Source organism: Pyxicephalus adspersus, chromosome 1 (genome assembly GCF_032062135.1).
Source record: "Pyxicephalus adspersus chromosome 1, UCB_Pads_2.0, whole genome shotgun sequence".
Classification (NCBI taxonomy): domain Eukaryota; kingdom Metazoa; phylum Chordata; class Amphibia; order Anura; family Pyxicephalidae; genus Pyxicephalus; species Pyxicephalus adspersus.
The window spans coordinates 64,694,684-64,715,843 of NC_092858.1; the positions used below are offsets into that span (position 1 = coordinate 64,694,684).

General features: G+C 40.6%; 2 protein-coding genes across 2 annotated transcripts; one reads left to right on the forward strand and one right to left on the reverse strand.

The window, feature by feature from the left end:
- Positions 1–933: 933 nt before the first annotated feature.
- Positions 934–15,994, reverse strand: RAB20 (RAB20, member RAS oncogene family). Its single transcript, XM_072411986.1, has 2 exons — positions 15,359–15,994; positions 934–2,330 (listed from the first exon to the last, which is right to left on the reverse strand). The coding sequence occupies exons 1-2, from the start codon at positions 15,531–15,533 to the stop codon at positions 1,816–1,818; spliced, it is 690 nt and encodes a 229-aa protein (XP_072268087.1). The 5' UTR covers positions 15,534–15,994; the 3' UTR covers positions 934–1,815.
- Positions 15,936–19,304, forward strand: PDCD6IP (programmed cell death 6 interacting protein). Its single transcript, XM_072411974.1, has 2 exons — positions 15,936–16,074; positions 16,154–19,304. The coding sequence occupies exon 2, from the start codon at positions 16,289–16,291 to the stop codon at positions 18,872–18,874; it is 2,586 nt and encodes an 861-aa protein (XP_072268075.1). The 5' UTR covers positions 15,936–16,074; positions 16,154–16,288; the 3' UTR covers positions 18,875–19,304.
- The last annotated feature ends 1,856 nt before the right edge of the window (positions 19,305–21,160 follow it).

Consider the following 21,160-nt stretch of genomic DNA (forward strand, 5'->3'; position numbering starts at 1 on the left):
TCTGGTGTAATGCCTAGTGCACAGTGTGAATATCTGTTTTTAGATTTTACATTTATTTCAGTGGGGCCTCTTGGACCCTAGCTTCAGGCTGTGCGGCTTCTTAACTGCCGATTAGGAGTAAACTTTTGAAGTTAGGACCCACTCACTGCCACTCAATTGTCAAATTTCAGAGCCTCCGTAAGAAGCAGAGGCCCTGGCATGTAGCACGTGAATAACCAGGGGAAGGCCTAATCCTAACCTAGTAAGTGTTCTACCCTGTGTACAGCCTGAGTGGCAATGGGATCCCAGGTGCTTTGTTCTAAAACTGTTCCTCAATCTGGATTCCATGAAACCCTGGGGTTTCTCCAAAGATTGCCAAGGGTTTCTTGAGCCATGACCAATTTGTTCCTCTAATGATCTTTTTAGCTATCTATAAGGGTGTCATACTTACCATTGGCTAGCAATGTAAGAGGCATTATTCCCACTAATCATCACCCTAATGTACTGCAAGCTGTATTGTAATTATAGCAGGGGTTCCATGAAGACCTAAAGTTATTTCAAGAGCTCCCCCATGTTAAAAAGATTAAAAAAGGTTGTCCTAGCACCGGTCACTAAAATAAAAGTTGGTACTGTCAGACGGCATGATCTCCACCTAAGAGCACAAGTATAATCTTGTCTGGATTGGGTTAAGAGGGTGCAGAGGGGTATATTATGGACATGTGTTGGGAGTCACTATTACTACCACTGACATGTTTTATTTCATTATCACATTTTCTACCGTGAGAGTTGTGCTACAAGAAATGTTTTGGCCATTGATGCAATGCAGCTCAACACACGAAAATGTACAGCCCTTTGGAATAGTCATGGGTTGCACTTAAGGCTCTCTTGTTTAATAAGAGATTTTTGATAAAATGCTATTGTACCACAATTGGCGAAATAAAAGCAATAGATAGGTAAATGTTATACCTGTATTTATGAATGTTCAGTTAGTTCAAACAATGGTATTTAATTAGTGAAAAATCACTTGTCAAGGATAATTTTCCATATTTTCTAGTACAAAACAATGCAAGGAATACAAGTATGACAGGCATGGAAAAAACACAAAGCAGCTGACCAGAACAAACTATGTCATGATGCAAACTAATATTGAAAACGAGATGCTACATTCTGTACCCAAACACGTTCCTTTAGAAAAAATAGAGTTTTTAGAAATGGTCAAAATGTATTATATCAGCCTGTAAGGAAGTAAGAAAAATCAGAATGTTATAAATAAAGGCACAAAAAGCAGGCCTTCTACACTACACATGTGACCGGACTACAGTCACCAAAATATTTACATATTTGTAACAAGCAATAACAGAGCTTCAGAACAAGCCATATCTGATGACCTTTCTATCTGCTTTTAATGTAAGGATATAAATTTTGAAATGGTACAACAAATACTATCTTGCAATAGAAATATAGCTAAGATTTCAGTGAATTTTGAAAACAAATTTCTCCCCAATGCGTAAAGAAACAGAGATAAATGAGGGCTTGCTTTAAAATACTTTACTGCTTGTTCAGAAATATTTTGGAAGTTAAGGGTTAATACACATCGTGCATTAATATTGCCCTTTGCCCATATATAATACACTACTTTTATTTCTTTTCATACAACAGTTCTTTTTTAAAGATCGCAAATATTATTTAGGTAGTAATTTGAGTATTCAGTATGTCATGCCATATTCTGTGCAAATTACAGTTTACTTTATTCTGCCCTCTTCTAATATAGAGCGAATTTTGTGTTCAGCTTAATATTTATGTTGCAATCAATTCCATCGACTGGTATGAAAACAGTTAACAGCAGCCAGTTTTGGTATGTTTCTCAGTACTTTCCTGTGAAAGGTTGATTGTGTCCTCTGGTCCATTGGCTTTCTTCTTTACAATCAATGGTATAACCATGTTGAAAACACTCTCAAATAGAACATCAACATTGTGTCCAGTCTTTGCACTGGTTTCAAAACACATCTTCTCTGCAGCTGGTGCATGGTTTTCATCCACCATTTTGTACTTCATTATGCGTTTGTAAAGGGCAATGGCATCTTCTAAATAAACCTGTTTACGAACTTTGGAAGTACTACAGGTGCGAGGCCTTTCACCCTCAGATTCTTCTTCTCCTTCATAGTCATCAGTCAGATCAATTTTGTTTCCCACAACAGCAAAGAGGCAATCCTCGCTGGCTGTATCAGTGAGGCCAAGGAAGCGATCTTCAAGCTCCATGAGGCTCTGCTTACTGCTAACATCATAGGTTAGGATAATGGCAGAGGCTGATCTGCAGTACATAGAACCCAGGCCATGAAACTGCTCCCTTCCTAGAAGACAACAAAAACAGGATGTTAACAAGCAGGATTTAAAAAGTGGATTCACCATTTCATATTTATTATTACACAGTTTTTATATAGCACCGACATATAAGGCATCGCTTTACAAAGTCCATAGTCATGTCACTAGCTGTCCCTCAAGGGGGCTCACAATATAATGTCCCTACCATAGTCATATATCATTACCACAGTCTAAGGTCAATTTTGGGGGGAAGCCAATTAACCTAACTGCATGTGTTTGGAATGTGGGAGGGAGATTTGAACCTAGCACTGTAAAAACCAGAGTGCTAACCTCTAAGCCACCGTGCTGACCATTATAGACATATATGTTACTTTTTTCTTTTTTTACAAAATGTACCTATTTAATAAGAGCAAATAAAAAGTACTCTCAAAAAGTCCAGCAACCCATATAAACCCTAAAATTTTAACTGGATATTGTATTTTACTATTTATTTGTACAGATATTTAAACTATACATAAGCTGCTGTGTATTCAATGGCCCAAGGAAACAATGTAATATTTTGTAGTTTACAGCTCTTAGATTGGTTCAGTTTGCTATTTTCAGGAACAATAATATTTTCATTCTGTGAAATCTTCTCATTTATTGAAAATAAACAAAAAGAAACATGTTTAGTGACAAAAAAGTTTTTTTTTTTTTTTTTCAGAATAGGTGAAAATATAGGAAACGCCTGACAGGCAGCCAACACATCTGGAAACTAATAAGCTGCAAGATTTTTTTTACAACACATAACAATATCACACAGCGCAACAACTTAGGCAACTTCTGCCCAACAAAGTGATCCTTGGTGTAAAGCCTACAATTCCTGGGCTGGATCTGCCACCCAATTCCTAATTTGTGAAGCAGACAATAGTAAAAACCTGAAAGGGGATCAAATCATTCCCCACTTTATCCTAACAATTATAGTTGGTTTCTTGTGTGATGAATGCCAGCAGGGTGTTTAAAGCTATAGCCAAAACGTCTAAAGTGGTTTGAAGTTTGTTAAATCCATCACAAATATTTGCTGAATCTAACATTTCCTCAGACTATTGTATTCAAGTCAGGACTGACAAACTCCCAGGTCCTTTTGTGTCTGAGAGACATCACCATGTGATATGAATGATTTGTAATGCCACTTATATGATGAGGTTACAAACACAGCAGAAAAGAACCTTTAGAGAGAGAAGTTATAAAAAAGGAACTGTGTCAGGTATTAAACACATAACACGCTTTTGTCAAGTTTGTATTCTAACTGCACTCTATTGACTTTTTCATCCAGAAGAAGAAAAGTACTTCAAGGTCTGACTCCATGCAGCCTCTATACAGCTGACAAGGTGATTTCTGCTAAAAGGAAAGAGCAAAGGAGCCAAAACAGCACATTTCCAACTTCATAATTCTAGCATTCATTTTAAAATAAAAACAATGTCTGCTTGATCTGCAACACATCTTGGCTGACACACAGCAATATTTTTTTCCACATGACTGTAAAACAAACCATGACAAGATGACAAAAAAATATCACATGACAAATACTTCCTATATCATTACAGAGAACTGAAAAAGTTGCATAACATGACATCTGTACACAGTATTTGGCGCTTGTAATAGATTCATTATTATGCATTTACATTTTATTCACATTCCTTTTACTTCTACAGCCATAAGAAACGCACACAGCGCAACACCACCTGTTGGGCACATTGTGGAGACCCTGGCGCTGAAATAAACACAGTACAGTTATAACAACCGAAAGAAAACTAATAAACTAGCACCACCACTAACCACCAACATGGAGGCTGGCTTTAACTGATAGCAATGCTGGGGGTTATTATTATGGTCACTAACACCAAAGCTGTGTTTACAGACACTAATGCTAGTTTTGGGAAGCCCTCCTTTCTCTCCACCTTGTTTTGCAGTATAAGTTGAGGTGCTTTTTTAATGGGCTCCCTAACTTGATTCAACACACCTCAGTATACAGACACTATAAACATATAAGGAAACTGTACTGTAAAGAGAAAAAAAAACACTTTTACCCGAGGTAGAACTACATTTATACAAATAAAGGCAGATAGATATCAGACTAAACAATTACTTGTTTCAGCTTCTAGTACCCATTGCTCCTGTTTTGTTGACTGTTGTAAATATTGGATTCTGTACAGCTAGACGTATTGTGATTCAGTTTCATCACCTGTTGGAATACATGCCCTTACTAAAGTGCTCTATGGCTCAGATCCAGTTGCATTTATCAGTGTGTGCTGCCAAGTGCTCAAGGAACAACAAGAAGGTATAATGAAAGCAATGCTCACCTATTCACCCTAGCTGCCCTCTGAGGGTTCACAAATCACAAAACAACTATTTATTGATTTATCCTGAAGGAACACTGGCTTTGTGAATTTCCCTCTGCAGGATAATCATTGCTGTTGTTACAAGACTCATTTTTTTGACGATGTCAATAAACTGGATTGCAGAGTTTATCAGTAAGTACATTTTTACTGTTCTGTTTATTATCATGTCCTAGCACTTTGTTAGTCTCTTATAGGTTGTAAGAAGAATGATTTCAAAAAGGTATGTCTTGGGACCGTTGTGTGGAGATACATCTACCTGTCCTTGAGTGAATAATCTGTACACCCACCAACCACTTTATTAGGTACACCTTGCTAGTACTGGTTAGGACACACTTTTGTCTTCAGAACTGCTGTGATACTAAAAAACAGATTCAACAAGGTGATGGAAATAATCCATGGGGATTTTTTCCCATATTGACATGATAGCATCAAACAGTTGTATCAGGTTTGTCACCTAAATATTTATGATTTAAATCCCCCATTCCACCCCATCCTAAAGGTGCTCTATTGAGCGGAGATCTGGTGATTGTAGAGCCCATATTAGTACAGTGAACTCATTGTCATGCTCAGGAAACCAATTTGAGCTGAGATTTGTGACTTTGTGACTTCTCTCATCCTCTACTATTTTTTTTTTTTTCAGTTTTTGGGGAGCCAGTGAAAACTGTAGCCTCGGGTACCTGTACTTAGCTGGCAGAAGTGTGGTCTGCTGCTGCAGCTCATGTTTAAGCTTCAATAAGTTGTGAATTCAGAGATGCTCTTCTGTATTGCTAAGTTTTATCAAATGGTTATTTAAATTAATTGTGCCTCTCTCAACTTAAACTAGTCAGGCCATGCTTCTCTGTCTTTGCATTAACAAGGTATTTTTGCCCAGAGAACTGCAGTTCAATAGGTATGTAAACCCTAGAAATGCTTGTACATGAAAATCCCAGCAGACAACACTTTAATATAAGGTAAAAATTATCTTTTTTTGGGTAGAGGGGTTTAAAACTTTTTTTGTGTAATGGGAGCATAGAGCCTCCTGGGATATATATGTCACGCATCCCAGGAGGCTTCTGGCTGCTCTTTCTGTGAATGTCCAGTAGAATCTTTTTCTTCAATGGGGATTGGCACTTTTTCCCTCCACCATCTCCCGCAGGCTACGTAGCCCGATCTCACCCCCATGCAGTGTGAGATTGGGTGACGTAGGCAGAAGAAGGGCAAAGTACATGTCTGCGCCCGCCGGTATGAAGAATGATTCCATGACGATGCAGGACCCAATCCAGAAAAGGCGAGTCAAATTTTTTTTAGTTTACTTCCGCTTTAAATCATCTTTCTTCCCCATTCTAATGGCCAGTGTAAGGCCCTGGTCCAGCACCACCAGTGCTAGCCAGACACCAGTCCCCCAATCTAATGCTGCACCCTTCGCCTATAGCATGCTCCCACTCAGCCTCGGTGGGCTAGTTGTGCCGTCCCAGCACACAGTTGCCACCAGGACTTCTGTGCGCAAGGAATTGTATCTGGGAAAGGACTAACATGCATTAAATACAAGCAGATTGTTTAGGACTACAGTGAAAAAAACATTCACTTTCTGTAAACAGCACCACTCTATGGTGGTCCTCATGCTTTCCATGATCTTACACATGTGAGAGAATAAAAAAAAAGTAAAAGCCACAACACATCTTAAGTCTGGTACAGGTGGCATTAATAGAGGTAGATCACATATACAGGATACCCTTTAATGCAGCGGTCGGTCGCCAACCGGTGATTTTGGGGGTCCGCGGCTCTGGTCGGTGCACCCCCGAGCAGGGTCAGGAGAAGGATCCAGCTGGGGGGATGCACCGGCCAGAGCCGCGGACCATGTACCCCGAGCAAATCCCTGGCTCAGGGAAGTGGGTGGGCTGTGTTTCACAACACAACCCGCCCACTCTCCCATCGCAGGCTCAGACCTGTGATGGCAGACTGGGCAGGGTATGACGTTATGATTGACAACCAGCTCCCCAATCTTGCCAATCTTTTTTACTCCTGCGGACCACTAAAATTACAGGCATGCGCGGTCAGGAGCCTATAATTTTAGTGGTCCGCGGGAGTAAAAAAGATTGGCAACCGCTGCTTTAATGATACTAAAACAACCATGGAAAAATGAAGTAGAAGAGCTGGTAAATTTACCTCTCTGGTGCTCAGATTATAACTTCTGTTTAACAAGAAACTTTCCTAAATAAGACGATGACACCGCTGTGATTTTCTGGTTTGGATTTATGTTTCCATCATCAGCTATCTACCCCCACCTTACTTACTAGAAACACAGAATATAAGGACACTGCTAATGTAATGCCCAATAAACAAATAGGTGATACAGAGATATTAAACACAAAATTGTTTTGTCACCTACCTGACAATATTACAGGTGGGAAAAGAGGATGGAGAATGAATAGCACAATAAATATTCAAAACAGACACTACAACTGGAGCATAAAGCAGTAATACTCCTTTCATACTCTATGGGGCAAGGAAACTGCATACAAAATTAAGAAGATCTGTGCCTTTATAATCAAAATTTTAGCCTTTCACTTCTTTTAACTTTTGGTCAGTTTATGTATTTATTTGAAAATATAATATAGATTCATTCTTAACAAAAAGAGACAAACTGTACAATAACAACTAAAGTAGAAGGTTACTTCACTTTGCTGTTTTTCTTATTACATAAACTAGCATTGCTTTTAAACCCACAGTTTTACAAAACTTCATACACAGAATGGAAATTAGGAGTATACATGGATACTAACAAAGAAGTTATTGGCCTTGAAATGCAAGTGGGAAGGGGAATATTTCCAAGAGTGGGAAGCTTTCTTCAGGAATGTAAGACATGTGAGCAGTACAGAGCATAGCAGTTCAAAAGCAAAGAAGTGTATATTTATGGACTACATGATAATGATTGTTCTTTAACAAAATGCCATTATTAGACTTTTTCCAGTTCTTGTACCTTTTGTGACAGGTTCATGTGTGTCACACATGTGTCATGTGGGTATCCCAGGAGGCTCTGTGTTTTTATTCAAACCCCACCCCAAATAGAAGATAACATTTACCTTACATAAAAGGGTTGTTTACCCTTTTATGTAAAGTAAAAATCCAGTTGATAGGTCTGCTTTAAGGGCCTCAGACAGATTTACACAACCTCTTTCCTCCTGAAAAAAGAGGACACATTTTCCAACACCCGAAAGGCCAGACATGGGGGGTATGTAAACAGCTCTTTACAATGACTGAAGGGGTAAGAAGTATGTAATGCACAGTGTGCAGGGGTCAGGAGTGTGTAAAATGTACAGGGTGCAGGGGCACGAGTGTAAAATGTACAGGGTGCAGGGGGTCACGAGTGTAAAATGTACAGGGTGCAGGGGTCACGAGTGTAAAATGTACAGGGTGCAGGGGTCACGAGTGTAAAATGTACAGGGTGCAGGGGTCACGAGTGTAAAATGTAAAAGGTCAGACACTCACAATACAGAATGGAGACGTCATGAGTAAAGTAATATATAGTCGAATGTAGATGGTCTGCATAGCAAGTCTCTTAGTACCCCTTTTTCTGCCTTGTGTTCACAGATTATATAATCTAAAGCAGCCTGATGGATTAGGCGAATTAGAGGAGTTGTTTTACAGAAGAGAGAGGCTGCTATGTATTAGTAGAAGGCCAAGTTCTGGATTGCTGGCCATATACTGGAGAACCAAGTTTTAAACTGAACCAGGTGCCAGTCTTTTCTTTTCTTATAGTAAAGCTTTCTTTAGATTATTTTGCCATTAAGGCACATAAAATTTTACAGAAAAAAAAAAGTCTAACATATACATTTTAGGGCTTGTGCACATCTAAACACTGCAGTAACATATGACCTCCTATTAGTATAACATATCCAATTTTCAATCATAGGGAGGACCCCTGGCAATATCTAGTAAGAAGGCAGGAGACAAAGAGGCTAAATCTTTGCATTAAAGCTTAACACTGCGGCTTTACTTTTCACACTTGTAGATAGTCCTGAAAGTAACTAGTCCAATTTCTCTTCACATTGTGACTTCCACACTACAAACAATAGAAGTTGAGCAGGTATCTTGAGCCCACCCCATTCCCTATTTAATGGATTTCCCTCCCTACCTACCTGTGTTGTTTCTCCTCTGTTTGATATTTCCTTTCTGTCCTTTTCAGCCTCTTTAACAAAGCCTATGTGCTGATACAGTGTGTGTGAGGCAGTAATCTCACGTGTTAATTGAGGTTTACTCTTCTCTTCAAGTATGGTACCAGAAATAAACACTAACAGACTAGAAAACCCTGCTGAAAAGAAAAGTTACAGTAAACTCAACTAAATTATAATATGAACAACAAATAATATGCTTGTAGATCATGGACTTTCGCAGTAAATAGATTATAGAACATCAGAAAGCTGAAAGTCACATTTGATAATAGTAAACACTTGCTATAGAGTAAGAAATAAGCATTTCAACATCAGGTTTCATAACACTGAACAAGAAAGGGTATCTGACCTCACATATCTGTAGACTGCTATTTCAACACCAACACGGAAATATCCTCTTTTGCTAAACTGGTCTGTTTTTTTGGTTGGAATTTTTCATGTGAGCAACTGTCTTGCTGTAAGCTTTTCTAACCACATAAGCTAGTGATTAGGACACAGATACTTGTATTTTCCACCACCTACATTTTTTAACACACACCAGTATCTGTAAAGTGTTCACAACTATGTACTCATATCCTGAGGTCTAAATTACAAGAAGTAGTATGTGGGGGCTATGGAAGGAACAGGTTTTCGTGCTCATCTTAACAGCTAAAAGACAAGTCTCCACCTTGTACATGCTTTAGGGGAGATAGATGAAACCTAACCTCATCCTGTTCTTAAAGTATAAGAGGTGGGAATAGGCTCCTAATACTTTAAATTCCATCACCTGAAACAATCACTTATTTCATAACAACAATTGCTGTACAGACAGGCTAGTCAACCAGTTCTCTTCTATGAAAGGAATGGATGGAACATGGGATGAGCATGGGCTACTGTTGGTGGTCTTTTGTTTAGTGATCCTGCATTTATATTTATGCCTTTAAATTCCCTTTGTTTTCTTTTTTGAATTTGTTTATGTTTTAGATTTGGAAAAACAGATGACAACAATAAATTAAATGGGTAAGAGTGAAGTTTGTAAAGTCAAGGATTGTAAATGACAAATTAAATAAAAGAAGTATATTAACATGTTCACAAAAGATAATAAAGCCAACCAGCCAGGAGTATAGCCAAAAGACTAGTAAAGTCCACAGATATATACAAACTACAAATATATAATAGAATCTGAACACTTTAATGCACTGTGTTTTTCCACAGAATGTTTCCTAAAAGATCTAGTTAGAAAGTTATTTTAACACCCAGGTCTCCAAGGTAGTTAAACTCCTAAATCCATCCACAATTAGGAAGCAATGTGCCAATCAACTAAAATGATCAGAAAGGAAGTGTGTTTAAAGGTAACAAAGAAACCTCAACCACATAAAGGTTTGCTAATAACTATTCAGATCTTCTACAGAAAAATAACATACTGGGGTATATTTATTTTCTATATTTATGAAGCAATGAATCTGACATTCACTGAAACATTCCCTGATGGAGAATCTTCTAAATTCATGTGCTTCAATGGCAGCAATTCATATTCCACCAGGGAATGTTTCTGTGAATATCAGCGTGTTGCACAGAATATTATTTTATGGCATCGTGTAGCACACAAAATATGTGTGGAGAGAGACATCGGCCTATAAAGGAACATTTAATAAAACAGTATATTAAACAAGACACCACCAAGAGGCCCCCTACCTAATTCCCTAAGAAGATTATTGCACTTTTGTCATTAACATATAAGTAACAGTCACAATTGATCACAGAGAATGTTTTCTAAAGTACCAAGCAACAAAATTAGGTAAGGAAGTATAAAATTTATGAAATTAAGGACTTCTGGGGATTCAATTAAAGTTTTTACCAGTTGTGGATTCTGGGCATACCACATAACCTCAAACCTCAATTGCAAAAAAAAATTAGATTGCAATTTCCTGTCCTTGTATTGGTGCTGCTATCTTCCCCCAAATCTTCATGGACTGGAATGTTCATTCAGTCCTAGCAGCCCTAAACTCTCATTGATATACCATGTTTCCCCGATGATAAGGCATCCCCATCAAATAAGCCACCCCCCCCGATTTTTGCTCAAACAATTAAAATAAAGCACCCCCCACAATGGCACAGAGTGATCAGAAGGGGACAATGAATGGCACAGAGTGATCAGAAGGGGACAATGAATGGCACAGAGTGATCAGAAGGGGACGATCAATGGCACATGCGTGCCACTTTGTGTGAGTGTGCCTAGGCACTCCTGTGTGTGAAATCTTATAGCTGTAGGTCTGTATGTCTACCATATATTTAAAGTGATGACTTCTAGATGAAAGAGAATCAAGCCTAGTACAAACAAGCTAATCTGCTGACCGTCGATCGATTGGAAGTCCCAAAACACAGCTCACACATGTATGAGACAGAAAGAAACTGGAATTTACCCGCCTGTGCTTAAGCACTGTTACATGCAAATACAACTTTAGATTCACTCCAACTCCTTCATTTTATGGGATCAGAAATCAGATGTTAAATAAAAATCTACATGTGTTTCTCAACCAGGGTTCAGTGGAACCTTAGGGTTCTTCCGGGGATTGCTGTGGGTTCCTTGAGCAATGAGCAATTCCCAACTGCCCAGTCAGTTTGACTGACACCATTGATCCTTTTGGCTTTCTGTAAGGGTGACATTCTTTCCAGACCCTGACCAGCAATGTAAGAGGTTTTTTTCCTACTGACCACCAGGTTAAAACAAGTTAATATATTTTTTATTCACCAGCCAACCCAAAATATGCCAAATTTTTGCTAGCAAAGAGATCACACAAACCAAATAAGAAACAGGATTTTTTCAGTAAAAGTAAATAAGTTGGTATTTGTGTGCCATGTCACAGAGTAAATATGCAAATCTGCAGAAAAGTAAACACTAACCAGAGGCTATTCCAAAACTGTTTAAATCCTATAATGAGTTATAAGAGAGTTAATACAGTTAACTAATATAACCACAAGTACGTTACAAATAGCACAACTTCCTATAAGCAACAAGTCCAGATCTTGAACCTGACACTAGCTATGCCCATATGGAGCCCTGAAGATACATATGAGGGGAAGGGGTTGGTATGTAAACCCTTGCCTGCATTTACAGTTGCATAAAAGTTTTTAAACCTATTACAGCCCAGCTATCCTAAGCATTAAGCAAATGAACAACAGTCAGATGGCCAAGTGAAGTTGGACTGTACATAACAGATGGCCTTCAGCTGTTGACAGAAGAAATGCTAACATTGCTACTCAGGTCACATTATGCATTTATTTCCTCGTCCATTCTGACAGCCAAATTCCTACATCATAACTTAAGCTTCAGTATAGCAGTTCGCCATTAAACTAATAAACCATTAATGAGTTCTAAAAGGTGTTTAGGAAACAGCTTTAAAGGTCTGATTAGATGTCTGACACTAAATAAATATCATCATGTTATCACCACCGCCAACAATAAAAGCGTTTTTAGGAAGCCCATTTCTTCTAATAGCTCTTCAGGGGGTTATCTAAACCCAAAAACAAACAATGTAATCTATTGCAGATTTACCGGTCATTGGATGTGGTTCTTACATATTCATTTTTGTGTCTTCGGATTGGATGTGGCTAAGGTTTTACTGTATATGTCTGTAAGGTGCCATTTAAATAAATTGTAATGCACATTTTGTGGATATATAAACAAAATACCTTTAGTTTGGATGCATGTCTATTTACATCATCTATATACATGCAAAGTGTATTAAACTTGTGTTTTATTCTTTAATGTGCATCGCCACATAGGCATAGATGTGATCCAGCTTAAAAATGAAAAAAAATCCAAAAAATTAGGAAAGAAAATTCTTCCAGATCTGGTTGTAGATTCTAGAGTACATACACTAAGTTAGCTAAATCAATGTCACAGATTTAGCAACAATGATGAATTATAACAAGAATGAATTCTACCCTCTCCAAAGTAACTTATGCTTAGAAATGTATGGATGTTGCCATTGCGGAGCTCCTTTGCCATCACATTTCAATATCTTGAATCAGTTTCTAAAGTCAATGGGCTCTATATATAAAAAAGGGAATCAGACATTCCCTCGTGGGAATCTTCCAAGTCTATGTGCTTCAATGGCAATAATTGATTCTGACCAGGGAATGTTTGAGGGAATGTCAGATTCCCAATGTGAGAATACAACTTTTGATCTATATATTTGTTCTGGATTAGTGGTTTAAAAAATTAAAACTAAGATCACCATGACAGTACAGCAATTCAAAATCTTAAATAGAAACATCTGCAGCTTCCTGATTTCTCTTACAGCATCTTTATTATTAAACTCACAACTATGAGCTTGTAGTATAAAAATCTGGGCTTTAGCATGCAGTACTGCAACACTTAACCAACTTCATATGAGCATCACAGTGCATGTTATTCATTCTAAATGGCACCCCTATTCAAAGGCTAATATTGCTAGCGCTGCAACTGAAAAGCCTGGTTCTTAAGCTACGTACACACTTCCAATTATTATCGTTGGTAAACGAACGACGAATGATCCTGCACGATATCTGCGAATGATCGTATAGCACCGATCCTGTACATACAGATAACGACATGATCGTTCGCAGATATTGAACACACGATAGATGCGATCGTTTGAACGATACAGGAAGTGACGTGCACCACAGGAAGTGAGCGAACGTTCGTTCACCGCGCATGCTCAGACCATGGACGATCAATGAACGACCATACACACGATAGATGGTCAACGATCGTCGTCCAATCCGATCCGCCGGTCCGGTCATTCATTTCCAACGACTATCCTCGTTCGTCGGCGTCGTTGGTTACTTTTTTTACGAACGATTTTTGCCCAATCGATCGTTCGTCGTTCATTTCCAACGATAAAAATTGGAAGTGTGTACGCAGCTTTAGTCTTTGTACACATGTCAGATGATTGTCGTCCAATTATCGCTTCAGGGCCAGTATTGGATGAGAATCCGATGTGTGTACAGCGGTCGTCCGACATTGTTCATGGATCTGTCCTGGCTGATCCATGAACAACGAACGACCGTAATGCAAGTGAAGGGGGGAAAGATAACCATGCATCTAGCATTTTACATATTTATGTCTCTTATATTCATCTTCCAATAGTTATTTAATCAGCACTCAAAATCCAGTGACTTGTATTTACAAGAGTAAAGTTTTCTATATTGTCCTGTATCTGGACAGTGCCTGATAACTACTGACATTGAAAACAAGAAGTGTACTATTCCATAGGAACATCATTCCAGATAATGGTTACTTCACCTCTACTAAAGCTGCGTACACACGTGCAATTTTACATACAGCACCGTTCATGCTCTATGGAGAGGGGAGGGGGAGAGCGACGGAGCGGCACCCTGCTGCGCGCTCTCCCCTTCACTTTCATTAGGATCGATTGTCGTCCATCGTCCGTGGATCCGGCAGGACCGTCTTTCGGACGATGGACGACAACGACTGTACACACGGCAGATTTTCGCCTGGATTGCATGCAAAGTTTTGGCTACATACTTTCTATATGGCAATGCAAAGATTGATGACACATCACATAATCTCTTCCCATCATAGGAAAGCAGCTAAAATAAAAAAGAGGTTCTCTAAATGTAGGAGTTGCTGCATTAACACAAAAAACAGTAGAAAGTCACCCCAGCATACATAATAACAAATAAAAATGTGTTTATATAGCTGTACTAACACAAAACCCTTTACCATAAAGATTATATGGCCATGACGACATTTCAGCATATAGCTGAGGGCCTGGGTTGCACGATTTGGGGTTTTCCAGTAGTAGTAGAATCTGAATTCACTGAAACATTTCTTTTCATCCTGAGATATTTAGTAGATTTAGGAGGTTTCTATGAGATTTAATGATATTGGGATCGGATAACCATGGCGCAAAGTATACTTGGAGCAAATAGGAAATTCCCAGCGATTGTTTACACCACAATACACTAACATAGGAATTATTTTTCTAACCTTGGTGCCATCCAACCTATTCACAATACAGTGGTATTTACAGCCCTATATAACATAATGTTTGCACACTGCATGAAGCAACGCATTCTATTACTGCACTGCAAACATGTCAATGAGCTGCACAAAAATGCTGCATGCCCTGTGGTTTCTTTTTTCCCAGAACACACTAATGCAGACCATTGTTGTGAAACAAAGACACAGGCCATACAACTTTTTACCTTTTGTTTGCATTGGTGCTGCACAAAACATATTACAACAGCTTTAAATCCCAGCCCCCATATATATAACACTGCACTGTATTCCATAGATAGCGGAGGACTTCTTTTTAAAGGGTGACACCGCTCCCAATTGATCTGTGTTTTAGGATTTGATGTGTTTTAGGAATCTTTTCTAAAACACATTTTGCTGGTTTGGTTCTCTACTATCACCATCAGCGCCCCTACCCAGGCAGCCATCAGCATTATAATACAGCAGGGGGTAAGAAAAGGAGATAGGTAATGCAGTCACATGATGAACATTGTACATTAAGGTGCATTGTAATACTTTACCTGCAGTATCCCATATGGATATGTTGTACGATCGCCACTGCTTTAGGTAAAAGGCTCCTCCGACTGTGCTGACTGTATCTTGGAATTTTCTGTCCATGTACCTGTGCAGCAGGGAGGTCTTCCCCACATTCATGTCCCCCAGAAGGACAACCTTCACATCTGGCTTCTTAATCATATTGCCACAGGTTAGATCGGAGGGCTCCAAAGCTGCTGAACAATGATAACCAGCTCAGATGTCTGCCAGCCCCATACACCGATCAGATCGCTGCCTGCACCATACACCGATCAGATCGCTGCCTGCAGCATACACCGATCAGATCGCTGCCTGCAGCATACACCGATCAGATCGCTGCCTGTACCATACACCGATCAGATCCCTACCTGTGCAAAACATAAACACCGATCAGATCGCTGCCTGCCCCATACACCGATCAGATCATTGCCTGCTTTGATGTACCTGCCTGCACCCCGCACTGCTCCCTTCTATCGCCCTGACCCCTCCACCCCCAGGCAGAGCAGATCCAGCATGCTGTAGTGTGTGGCCCCCGGACAGGCTCTGTCCTACCCGCAGTGGTAGAAAAGTTTGGTAACTTGGCAGAGCAGGGACTGAGTGCAGGAAGTGAGCGGAGTCCCCCGCCCCCGGCTCCTCCCCGGCCTTCCTCCATGATGGGCCCGGACTCCATGCAGCGTCGGGCTTGTGTTGGTGAGGCCGCTCGGTATGTATGAGCACAGCGCGCATGTCCCGGCCGTGTCTCCCAGGTGACCAGGAAATGACAATGCATTCTCCCCTTTCAGGTGACTCAGGCAGCTGTGTGATCTGAGGAGGGGGAGGCACCCGGAAGTCGCAGCTCTCTCGGCCGATACTGACAGAACCTCCACACGGAGCGGCTCGTACAGCCAGCCAGCCGTCTCAGCAGCCTCCCTTCAGCCATGGCGACCTTTATCTCGGTGCCCCTGAAGAAGTCGTCCGAGGTGGACTTGGTGAAGCCGCTGACTAAGTTCATCCAGAACACGTACCCTGCCGGGGAGGAGCAGGCCGAGTACTGCCGGGCGGTGGACGAGCTGAATAAACTGCGGAAGAGCGCGGTGGGCCGGCCGCTGGATAAACATGAGAGCTCGCTGGAGACCGTCATGCGATACTACGACCAGCTGAGCTCCATCGAGCCCAAGTTCCCGTTCTCCGAGGGCCAGCTCTGCCTCACCTTCACCTGGAAAGACGCCTTCGATAAGGGCTCTCTGTTCGGCGGCTCCGTCAAGCTCGCCCTGGCCAGCCTGGGCTATGAGAAGACCTGCGTGCTCTTCAACATGGGGGCCCTGGCCAGCCAGATCGCCTCCGAGCAGAACCTGGACAACGACGAGGCCCTGAAGGCCGCCTCCAGGTTCTACCAGCTGGCCAGCGGGGCCTTCTCCCACATCAAAGACACCGTGCTGTCTGCCCTCAGCCGGGAGCCCACGGTGGACATCTCCCCAGACACAGTGGGCACCCTGAGCGTCATCATGCTGGCCCAGGCCCAGGAGGTGATCTTCCTAAAGGCCACCAGAGACAAGATGAAGGATGCTGTCATTGCCAAGCTGGCCAACCAGGCTGCTGAGTTCTATGGAGATGCCTTCAAGCAGTGCCAGTACAAAGATGCTCTGCCCAAGGAGGTGTACCCAGTGCTGGCCGCCAAGCACTGCATCATGCAGGCCCAGGCCCAATACCACCAGTCTGTCCTGGCCAAACAGCAGAAGAAATTCGGAGAGGAAATCGGCAGGTTGCAGCACGCCGCAGATCTGGTCAAAACCGTCAGTTCCAGGTACGACGAATACGTCAACGTCAAAGACCTGTCGGATAAAATAAACCGTGCCCTGACAGCTGCCAAAAAAGACAACGATTTCATTTACCATGACAGAGTGCCGGATTTAAAAGATCTGGAGCCGGTGGGAAAAGCGCCTCTGGTGAAACCAACACCAATTGTGATCCCTCTGAGTCAGAAGTACAGCGATCTGTTTGAGAAAATGGTACCGCTCGCTGTACAGCAGTCCTTGAGTATTTATAACCAGAGGAAGGCTGAGCTCATCAACACAAGCATTGCCAGGATGAGAGATGCCACCGTCTTGTGTAATGGCGTTCTCGCCTCTCTCAATCTCCCTGCCGCCATCGAGGATGTTTCTGGTGACAGCGTACCCCAGTCCATTTTACAAAAATCCAAGGCCATTATCGAGCAAGGTGGCATTCAGACAATTGACCAGCTGATCAGAGACCTGCCAGAGCTTCTGCAGAGAAATAGAGAAATTCTGGATGAGTCCCTTAAGTTTTTGGATGAAGAAGAGGCGACAGATAACGACCTAAAATCCAAGTTCAAAGAAAGATGGCAGAGAACTCCTTCTACTGAGCTCTACAAACCGCTGAGAGCCGAGGGCAGCAATCTCCGTAATGTTTTGGATAAAGCCATTGCCGCAGACGCAGTTGTGAAAGAGCGCTACCAATCTCAGCGAGAAGCCATAGCAATCTTATGTAAGCCCGAAGCAGAGCTCAACGCAGCCATCCCATCTGCAAACCCTGCAAAGACCATGCAGGGTAGTGAGGTTGTGAACACCTTGAAATCATTGTTGGCCCAGCTGGATGAGATAAAGAAGGAAAGAGAACAACTTGAAAATGACATTAAATCTGTCAATTTTGACATGACATCCAAATTTCTCACCGCTCTGGCACAAGATGGTGCTATTAACGAAGAGGCCTTGTCTGTGACTGAACTTGACCGAGTCTATGGAAGCTATACTGACAGAGTACAGAGAAACCTGACCAAACAGGAGGAAATAATCGGCAATATTCAAGTTTCCCATCAAGAGTTTTCAAAAATGAGGCAATCAAATAGCGAAGCAAATCTGAGAGAAGAAGTCTTAAAGAAATTGGCTGCAGGGCATGACAGCTATGTAGAACTTGTAGCTAATCTGAGAGAAGGAACAAAGTTCTATAATGACCTTACCGAAATCCTTCTGAAGTTCCAAGGCAAGTGCAGTGATATTGTCTTTGCCCGAAAGACGGAACGAGATGAGCTGCTGAAAGATTTGCAGCAAAGTATTGCCAGAGAGCCAAGTGCACCTTCAATGCCAGCAGTACCAAGTTATCAGAATGCCGCTGCAAGCACTCCAACTCCAGCACCCTGGACTGTTTATCCTGCTAAACAACCACCACCCCGTCCCCCTCCACCTACAGTTCCTGCAAGTGCACCTGCTGCTCCTGTTAGTGCAGCACAAAATATTGCTCCTCCTGTAGCAAATGCTTCAGCCCCTGTGCCCTCACAGCCTCTCTCCAGCACCATTCCATCACAGGCACAGGGTCCCCCATTTGCAACCTACCCAGGATATACAGGTTATTATGGGATGCCAATGCCTGTTGGCTATAATCCATACATGTATGGCCAAACCATGCCCCCATATTTATACCAACCACAGGCAGGTCAGGCACCTTACCCAGCACAGCAGGGTGGTTTCCCATGCCCACAGCCACCATATTACCAGCCACCTCAGTAAGAAGCATATAGTAATAAATGCTTGTAAACTGAGAGTATCAGTTGCAGTAAGTGCACTGTAAAATATTTACAGCTCCCTAATTTCTGGGTTCCATGACCTGTTTGAGTTAATCTGATTGCACTAAGCTGTTTCTGCCTGCTCTTTGCAAACACGTGATCAGAATGATAAACAACTTAGTTTTGCCCGGCAAAATGAGTTCCTTTGAGATGATACAGGGATTCGTTTGGTGCAAATATCCCTGATAACACTATGCTCTTATGTAAAATGGGGTTGGAAGTTATCTTTTTTTTTTTTTTTTTCTTTTCTGTTTTTACTATTCATTTCTTTATGGTTTAGTTATTGTATGCTATTTTGTCTATTAATCAAAAGCCTTGTAAATCATTATAATGAAAAAATAAATCTAAAAAGCACAGCAATGTTTGCAAACAAACGTTGGTTTAACCAAGACTTTTTTGTCAAAGTTTATAAATCTAATACAGTACTTATTTTGTAGATGTTTCCCATTCTCTTTTTTTTCAGTGATTGTGCAGAAATCTGAGCCATTCAGTCAGCTGTAAGTGTTAGTAAAGCTCAAACAAAATAGTATAGCAGTGGGATTGCTGTTTTTACATCAGAAAGGTAAGTTACTGGTTAATTCTTGCTTTGAGTAACTAATTAGGAATTTGACTCTTGTGAATGGAGATCTGTCAGCTTCTGTGCGTAATGGGATATGTATACGCCTTTGAGATCAGATTCTGCACTCACATCTATATTATTAGAGTATAAGTAAATTGATTTACACATCAGGTGCATTAAAGCTAAACTCTGCGGTAAGCAAATATCATCTAAGAGGCGTGTGTGTTCTTATGTGAATGTTGGCGTTTTTTGCATTTGTTTCAGATCTGTGCTGTAAATTTATTACGAACCTTCACCTGGGGAGGGGTGTCCTGTAATAAGACAAGTCAGTCCGGCACACTTTCCTAATGCAGGATGACCGGTATTATGTCTGTATATAATCTATGCATACATATACTGTTATGCTTCATTTACAGTCTGCAGACAATGATTTCACTAGGCAAGAAGAGAAAAAATAATACCAATAAACCAGAAAAGGGAAGGTTAGAATTCTAATCACTGGTTATTGCTGTGTTCTGGATTTTCTGTCACTTCCTCTGTGGTGAAATCTTTGTTACCCTTTTAGTGATAAGAAATCTATCGAATAAAGACTTGGAATGGGAGTAAAAACCTGACAGGAGTTGTAATCCTCACACATACAGTTCAGCTCAGTAACTGTTGTCATGGCCCTTTCAATATTTTCAATATGTCACAGCAGTATTGGAGAGTCAATGCAGGTACAATTAAATTTGTGGTAATGCACAGAACCAAATTTAGAAAAAAGTCTCTGTCCAAATATTTATGGACCTAACTGTATATTCTTTTATTACTGCACACATGTTCATTTCATGATGGTAATTTTGCTTTGAATAGGAGTCTCCTTTTTACAGAACATACCAGGAGGTCACAGACTGTAGAAAATAATAAACACATCAGCAACGGGTCTTCATGAAATGAGAATCCCATAAGGAAGATGAATGTGGTGTGATGTGTTAATATTAGACACACAATGTGTAAAATATTAGAGATGTCCAACTAAATGTGTTTTCCTTGGCTTTGGATAGAACAGCGAAGGGTTGGAACCTTTGTTTTTGGGGTTTTTTATAGCTGTGTGGAGCTTTGTCACATTTTCTCTCTTCCTGTCCTGTTTTTTATTTACGAACATAGCAGAAGAGAGGAATATTAGAACCCTTGTCATATTTTTTTCATCCCTTTTTACCAGGATGGGTTTGTATTACTCCAGGGCTCCAAATTTCTAGCTGAGCCCTGGAATAATATAAACCTGACAGCCTGCCCACAACTAGGGAGAAAGTTTGGGACAGACATAACTATAGTTCTTTAACCACCTGGCCGTTAAACCCGACCATGTTTGGTGTAAAAACACTTGCAAAAAGTGTTAAACCCGAACTTTTCTGACCAGGTGGTTAAAAATGTTAACAAACGTTATATTGCAATCCGACACAACATGAAATAAAAGTACATTTTTATATTTTATTTTTAGATGACATTGTTGTCTATTATTTCATAATTTTTTAAAATTAATATTTATAATTATGTATTATATTATAATTTATGAATATATTATAATAAATAAATATAATTATCATACCCGGGAGTTAATCCCAAGAATTACAAGCCCACAATATAAACAAAAATTTCTATGCCAAAAAAATAGGTTAGGATTTTATTAAA

Excerpts from the sequence above, each read along its gene's own strand:
- PDCD6IP (XM_072411974.1), top strand. The coding sequence starts at position 16,289 with ATGGCGACCTTTATCTCGGTGCCCCTGAAGAAGTCGTCCGAGGTGGAC.
- RAB20 (XM_072411986.1), bottom strand. The coding sequence starts at position 15,533 with ATGATTAAGAAGCCAGATGTGAAGGTTGTCCTTCTGGGGGACATGAAT. Across the intron at positions 2,331-15,358 it reads ATCCATATGGGATACTGCAG|GAAGGGAGCAGTTTCATGGC; the intron begins GTAAAGTATTAC and ends GTTGTCTTCTAG.